Source organism: Astatotilapia calliptera, chromosome 7 (assembly GCF_900246225.1).
Source record: "Astatotilapia calliptera chromosome 7, fAstCal1.2, whole genome shotgun sequence".
In the NCBI taxonomy this organism is placed as follows: Eukaryota; Metazoa; Chordata; class Actinopteri; order Cichliformes; family Cichlidae; genus Astatotilapia; species Astatotilapia calliptera.
This window is the reverse complement of record NC_039308.1, coordinates 56,014,325-56,022,489: the sequence shown is the minus strand read 5'-3', so window position 1 is coordinate 56,022,489 and position 8,165 is coordinate 56,014,325. Positions and strand designations below refer to the sequence as shown.

Sequence of the window (8,165 nt, the reverse complement as noted above, 5' to 3'; positions counted from 1 at the left end):
GCCATTTCCACAATGACACCTGCTTGAAGGATTTTTTTTTAATTTCTATGAGTATTTCAAGAACAATAATAGAGGTCACTTTAGCTGCATGCAACCGTGTCTTCTACTGTGACCAATGACATTATTTTGCATCATGCCATACTGTATCAAATTTGCACTTCGAGCACTCGTGTTGCTGGCTGTTGTTCTCTTGGCTTGAGTTTTATTGATGACTGAAGTTCTCTGCAACCAATGTAGCATTGTAAAAAAAAACTAAAACAAAAAAATACTCCATAAAATCAGGTAAAAGAGCACAGAGAATATAATTAAAGGTAGACAACAGTGATCAGTGCAACTGACAGCAAGGTATCCAAAGCATATGTGTCTCTGTGCTTCCCGAACCAAAACAAGAAGGATTTGTTTCTTCATTTCTGCTCACTATTCTAAAGACAGGGGTTCCCAACTGTGCTTACCACACTGAATGTTTTCCTACAGTGTAACTGTGGAGCAGTCCAGTATGTCCAACCAGATATGAAAGTGAATACAAGGTAAAGGTTCTTGTTGAAGTTATTGGCTGAATGAGAAAAATGAATACAGTCCACAGGAAGGTCAACTCTGTGAGCTAAATGCTAAAATTTGCATGCTATATTTGCGAAGTTAACTGAACAACAAGCTCACCACTGTAGCTTAACTTGTTAGCATGCTCACATTTTCTAATTAGCACTAAACGTATATTGAAAGCTTACAGAAATGTTATTGGTTTTGCAAAAATCAGTCAAGTATTCACCAAAAATTGTAAATATTGTTCTAAAAGTTGGAAAGTTAATGGACCAGTTTATCCTCTGTTGTTGTTGAGACATTTTATTAACATCCACTGATGTAAATCACTAATGTAAGCTTTACCCTGTCGACATCATTGAAATCAGAAGCAAATGTGCTGAGATGTGCCAAAATATTTCAGGCTGAGCTGCGAAAAATCGCACTCTTGTTGCTAGAACCATCAGCTCAGTCTACATATTTATACTGATACATATAGCTGATACATATAGACCAAATGGGACAAATGGGACATGATGTGCAGACACAATCTGTACACACTTAATTACCTGTAGAGTTTTTTTCTTCTTCTTCTTTCTGTCAAGTAGTAAATGTTCTAAAGCTGGTAATGATAAACAATCCATAGGTTGGGAACCTCTTCTTTAAGTTAAGTTTAGCTATAGGATAATACAGTTTCTCAGTTGGCACACGAGGTTCCTAAAGTCTGCTGAGTTCACTTATAAGCTGTGTAACAACATAGAGTGTTAAAGAAGTGAGGTTTGTGAGGTTTAAGGTGACGGATTTGTCACCTGCATTTTTGTTACACTTGAAGTGCACCAGTACAGTTCAACGAGTTTCCCCCTTTATGCTTGAACTTTTTGGTCTTGACTTGTTAAATTGAAACTCATGGAAAAAAAAAAAAATCACACGCAGTGGTTAAGTGTTGTACCTTCAGGTTCGGGTTCTACTTCTGTAGAGTAAAAGTTTGTTGCTCTTCTGTAATCAAAAGACAATCTGTCCTTTTTGCTGTTCCAGTGATTGTGGAACATGACTGTATATCACTCTGTTATATGCATTGCTGTTAAAAACTATGATAAAATGTATGTGAATGACCTCTGCCTGCAGCATTCAAACACTATTTTTGTAGTAGTATAAGAGAGAGTGACCTGCTCTTTATATGAACATGGGAAAGTATTTTGTACTTTGTTGTTAATTCACTTCACTGAGATGCGCTGTACATTTTGTACATGCAACCTGGCATATTTCTCAATGTGGAACAGTGTAATCCTCTCAAAAACAACTTATATCACAAGCTTAACACAAAACGCTACAACAGTGTGGTCTTGAAACCATAACTTAGAGGTAGGAGAGCAATTCAAAGTGTTTTGCATTTATACTGTAATCCTGTCTATAACCATTTCTGTTAGCAGGAATATAGTAACGTAGTGCTTATTCTGTGAATATTTGTATGTATTTTTACTATGTATGTACAGTACACTTTTGAAGCTAATGTGGTAGGCATGCAACACCTTCACAGACAGAATAATACTATATACTTATACTGTATACACTTATAAATGCACATACTCTTATAAGGTATATAAACAAATAAACATTTTGCTGTAAGCAATACCCAATGGTATGAAAATTATCTTTCAACCCTCATGTTTCCACAGCTTAAGAAATATTCCCAGTTTTGTAAGGAAAAAAAAGATTAAAAGAAGATGAAGAACATAACAACAAATAAACAAAAATATGTTTCCCAGTTACCTCTTGATAATAAATTCATTTTATCTCAGGGGCATTTTGTCTCAAGTGTTTTTGTAGATCTTGTATCAGTTGACATGCTCATCTAATATGATGAAATAAAATACAGTCTGAAAGTTCTTAGCTTTATAAGCAGCTCTCTGTCCTAGGAAGCAACTGTGCTCAGCGGCCTACCGTGATCCGGCAAAATCCGGAATTAATATGAAAAAAAATATTTATGATCATAATTAGAATTTTCACAAATGCACAAACTAAACATGACATAAATTGTTTTCTGATTCAATAAATGTTAAAATCCAAGTTGCAATCACATCATAACTTTCATGAAACCTGGGACCAGCTTAATACCTGGTCTACTTAGATTTTATTGATTTCCTTATTTCATTTACTAACATCACAAAAGACTTGGTAATAACGCAGGTCTGACTCTAGCAGTGAACTTGATGGCATATGTTTATCTTGTTTATTTATTTAAAAATGATTGCTTCAAGTCATACAAACCATATTATTTCACCAAAATATGCCCTTGTAGTGACATTCTTAAATGTAGACACATTAAAAATATTCAAACACAGATTAAAAAGGAGGACGCTATTAAACATGTTTTATAGCATGCTCATGCTATAAACTGGGGCTAAAATATTACTAACAGATTATATACGTTTATTTTCCTGCTGCTTTATACATTTAGTACATAATTTCCATTTCTTTAATGCCACAATGTCACTTTAGCCACAGTTGAGACGCCGCTTATTTTATGTTTATTTTAACCATTTTGTACGAAGGCAGTTGTTGTGCATTGTGATGATTATTTATTGCAGTGCTCTCCATTTTTTAATAACTATAGCTTAAAGCAAAACGCAGTCCGTGAACCATCAAACATTTACCCGTGGATCGCAGAACTATAGCCACATAGTTGTAACAGCAGCTGTTCACCTCGTGACTCGCCTCATCTGTTTCACTTCACTTTCACACTCCTGCTGCAAATACTGGCACTTGGAACAGTCGACACAATGTTTGTTTTTCTTGTGCTCTTTGCGGCCTCTGTAACGTCAGCTTTTCGCCTGTCTGATCAAGGTAAGTCGCTTCTTTTGTTTGGTAAAGTCCGCTTTACATTCTTATTCCTTTAGTGCTTTTTTGCTTTGACATTTGCGCTACACCAGCTTTCGCTTTCATATTTACGGCCACGGCGTCTGTTCTATTGTTTCATGTTCTTTATCGGACACTTTTTAACATTTTTTTTTTAACATGGATTATTTACAGACGAGTTTCACTTCAAGTCATGGATGGCACAGGTAGGTTATAGCGCCGTGACATAAGCAAAAGATTGCGCTCAGTATGTTGTTACGAGGAAGTTGTCTGGTGAGAAAATCATAGTAACAACGTGGCTCAAGTGGGTACTGCATCAAACTTAAAAATAAATGTCTAAATCAACACCCTTCCTCCATGTACAGTACAACAAAGGGTACAACTTGAAGGAGTACTACCAAAGACTGCAGATATTCACAGAGAACAAGAAGAGGATTGACAAACACAATGAAGGAAACCACTCGTTCACAAGTAAGACCTCTTTGTGTTTGCATTAACGTTTTGTTTCACGTGGCTCATCCTAAAGTGCTTTCACCTGCATTTCCTCTCTTCCTGCAGTGGCACTGAACCAGTTTTCAGACATGACATTCAGTGAATTTCGAAAGTCCTTCCTCATGTCTGAGCCTCAGGTAATGATGCTCATACAAGAAGCATTTTGCAATGATGATTAAGCTGTTGTTGGGGTTTTTTTGACAAGTTGATTTTTGCAGAACTGCTCTGCCACCAAAGGGAACTACTTCAGCAGCAATGGGCCGCTACCAGACTCCATCGACTGGAGAAAGAAAGGGAATTATGTGACCCCAGTGAAGAATCAGGTGAGTCTGAACCTCAGACATCCACATGCATGGTTGCTCAGTCAGACAGTAGATTAAAAAAAAAACATTATAGTAATAGTAAAAGGAAAAAGGAAAGCCTTTAAGGGGATGCAGTTTCCCCACAATGCAGTGAAAAATGTTACTGTTGCATGTCGATAACAGGTTAACTAAACTTACTTGCTGAGTGGCATTGCAAAAACTGTTTGCCCTTAAATAGTTTATCCAGTGTTCCTCCAAACAAAACATGTCAACAGGTCTGCTGTAAGAAAAAGGCCCAGTGTTAAGTTGAGTTTTTTTAGTATTTCTTTCAGTGCATAAAATCTTTCCTAAAATCTTTGTGTGTGTGTGTGTGTGTGTGTGTGTGTGTGTGTGTGTGTGTGTGTGTGTGTGTGTGTGTGTGTGTGTGTGTGTGTGTGTGTGTGTTTACGGCAAAGGGAGGCTGTGGTAGTTGCTGGACGTTTTCCACCACTGGCTGTTTGGAGTCTGTAACTGCCATCAACAAGGGGAAGCTTGTACCGCTGGTGACTTGTTTTTTATTAGCTGATTACGTATCAAAAATTGCACTTCATGACAAAGCATAATGACTAACTTTACTGCCTATTGCGTTAACTAGTCAGAACAACAGCTGGTAGACTGCGCTCAAGATTTCAACAACCATGGATGCAATGGGCGAGTCAAACATTTCCTATATTCCCCTTTAAAAGAAAATTACGTGTAATTGCTCACTCGTTTAATAACATATTAATTTGTCTTTCAGTGGTCTTCCCAGTCAAGCATTTGAATACATCATGTACAACAAGGGACTGATGACCGAGCAGGACTATCCATACACGGCTTTTGTAACTATCAACTAAAAAAAAGAAACATTAAACAAAAGAGACTTTTCAGTTACAAACAGTTGTGTTTAATGGCTTAATTTATTTTAACTGTGTCTTTTTGTCATTTTAGGAGGGTAAGTGTGTGTACAAACCAGAAAGGGCAGCTGCTTTTGTGAATAGTGTGGTGAACATAACAGCAGTGAGTATCCATCAGGGATTTTCATCAAGGAAAAGTCTTTAGTGAAGCGAGTGAATGATGACGTTTTTCTGCCGTCTGTCAGTACAATGAGATGGAGTTGGTGGACGCTGTCGGGACACACAATCCTGTCAGCTTTGCTTTTGAGGTGACCTCTGACTTTATGAGTTACCACCAGGGTGTGTACACCAGGTAAGAAGATGTCATAATTTCAATTTTGTCTTTTTTTCACATTTATTAAAACATACTAAGTGTTTATATGATCACTATATTTGCTATAACCAAATGTAAGCAGATTCCTGCATGTTTGCTCCCATCATTTTTCCCCTGCAGTGTCCATGAAATGAATGGGGCAGACCTTTACTTGAACCTACTGATCAAGTCTATTATTCTTTTGATGCTCACATAAACACACATGGTCAAAACCTGTTTTTCATTTGGACAGCAAGTTTACCACAACCACTGCTGCTAAAATAAGAACTGAGAAAAGAGGGTTTAGAGTATTTCATTCAGTTTAAAATGTCAGTAAAGCTGTTACTTTCAGACATTTGAGAGGTTTAGTTCCTCTTTCTGAATAAAAGATATAGAGTCAGAAGAAACATGTTCTGCTTTCAGCACTGAATGCCACAACACCACTGACAAAGTGAACCATGCAGTTCTGGCTGTCGGCTATGGACAAGAAAATGGTACTCCTCACTGGATAGTAAAGAACTCATGGGGATCGAGTTGGGGCATGAACGGGTAATTTTTCTAATCAGTCACATGTAGAAAAATTTCCCTAAATATTATGAACCAAAGAAACAGAGTAACAGTTTTGTCCTCTCACAGGTATTTCCTCATTGAACGTGGGAAGAACATGTGTGGACTTGCTGCCTGCGCATCATTCCCAGTGGTGTGATTATTACATGTTTGCACATTACAAAAGGGCCGAAGATGAAGCCAGTTCCTTTTTATATTGTTTGTATAGAGTTTGTTTTAAAATCAGCTGCCTGTGCATCTACAGATGTGTTGTTTTTCCAAAAAAGGGAAGAAGTCTTAACCCCCATTCAAGCACTATGACAGAAAGATCAAGGTCACTACACTATGAAATAAATGTAACTGAAATTATCACTTCATTGAAAATCATTCAAACTGTTCTGATAAAATTTGCAAATAAACTCTATTAAATATGTCGAGTTGTTATTCACAATGCACTGCAGTAAAAAGAGTAAAAAGAGACACAAATGTTACACCCCTCTGTGACAATTTTATTGTAAATATTTAAAAAAAAATCGGAGATTCTATCCATTGGTTTAATTAGACCATTGTGACAGGAATGTTGCAGGGTATGAAGGGCATTATCAGCAGTGTTGGGTAAGTTACTTTAAAATAGTAACTTAGTTACATTACTAGTTACTTCTCTCAAAAGTAACTCAGTTACTTCAAGTTACTCGTTACTTTCAAAGTAACTAGTTACTAGGGAAAGTAACTTCGGTTTTACTCAGAATTCTCTTGTTAATGTGTTTCTTCCATAACTTTGCCAGTCTTCTAGCTTGCTTACTTGCCACAAGTGCACTGTGCCACCTACCAATAGAAAGGAAAAGATAATGTGCATATTCCCACGAGAGAAATTCCACGCCTGGACCGTCATTGACTGCTGCCATGATTCTAGCCTACGTCACAGAGTCATGTGCGCCTTTTACATCCAACACAAAAACTGCAGTCGTGGTGCTTTCGATTGTACTCAGAACTCAGAAATTCTGCCTTCTGAATAGGAAGATGTAGGTAACACCAGACTGCAGATGAGCTGCATACAGGGCTGGACTGGGACAGAAAATTGGCCCGGAGAATTTGACTAGAGACCGGCCCACCATTATAGGAAAAATCATAAAGCCTTTGAATGAAAATAAACACTGTTGTGACAGTGATGTACACTGTTTTGATGGTATATATGCATCAATCTATCAATCGTTTGTTGAAAGATTCAGATAATTATTTTTTAAAAGCTAGACATTTTAAATGAGAATAAGAAAGTATTTCCTTGTGCCCCCCTTTCCCTGTTAATGCCCTACCTGCCCCCTGGCAACACTTTGCTAGACCCGCCCCTGCACAGTTACCAGCTGTCAGCTACCTAAAAAAGGATCCTGGTGTTATTTGTCTCTCAGAAACAGTTCATAACTTCCCTTCAACTCATTCATGTCACCTAAAAGGTAAACCTGTTTCTCCATCACCTGTTCAGCTCTGATGATCCAGTAAGGACATCTCCTGGTTTCATCTTCATGTTTCCCTCTCACCACATATCCAAACCGTATCATGACCAGCAGGTTTACAGCTGTGGCTCCAGCAAACATCAGCTGATACTAGAAATTAATTAAATTCTAACAACAGCTGATCAAGCTTAAAAGTGCTGCTGTTGTTTAGCGCGACATCGGCTGGTTTCCTCTTTCGGCACAAAGTGGGCGATAAACAAACAAGAGAGACGATCAGCTGATCATTGATCAGTTTTCATGATTGAAGTAGAAACGGGAGAGGGAGGGGGAGAGGAGAGAGAAGAAGAGGCAGCTGTGCAGCAAAGACAGAATAACTCCAGCTTTGTGTCTTTTTCATTGTAGCTGAATTACGGGACAAACTGTTCCTTTTCACCTCAATAAGAAACGCGTAATATTTTCTCTGAATACCAGACAGGACGGTTGGCAACTCTAATAACTTATGAACAAAATAAAGTTCAACATCATTAACTTCATAGCACCCACCCAGCTGTATAGAAACTCCGTCATGCTAGCTAGCACGCAGTACGGAAAAAGTTAGAATAACGAAAATAAACTCCACCTAAACATGGTTCATATCTGACCCAGATAGACTGCAGGTCATAACTTCTTACCTGAAGTTCAGTTCACACTTGGACCGGCGGCTGCCTCGGGTCTCTTTTCCTTCTGCGTCCCTTTTCCTTCATCCACCTGCTGGCCTCCACCACTTGCTAATGTT

General features: G+C 38.0%; 1 protein-coding gene across 1 annotated transcript; it reads left to right on the top strand.

The window, feature by feature from the left end:
- Position 1: 1 nt before the first annotated feature.
- ctsh (cathepsin H) lies at positions 2-6,372 on the top strand. Its single transcript, XM_026175966.1, has 12 exons — positions 2-3,360; positions 3,547-3,578; positions 3,738-3,843; positions 3,931-4,001; positions 4,083-4,187; positions 4,622-4,708; positions 4,801-4,856; positions 4,945-5,026; positions 5,136-5,204; positions 5,287-5,393; positions 5,817-5,942; positions 6,030-6,372. The coding sequence occupies exons 1-12, from the start codon at positions 3,297-3,299 to the stop codon at positions 6,097-6,099; spliced, it is 975 nt and encodes a 324-aa protein (XP_026031751.1). The 5' UTR covers positions 2-3,296; the 3' UTR covers positions 6,100-6,372.
- The last annotated feature ends 1,793 nt before the right edge of the window (positions 6,373-8,165 follow it).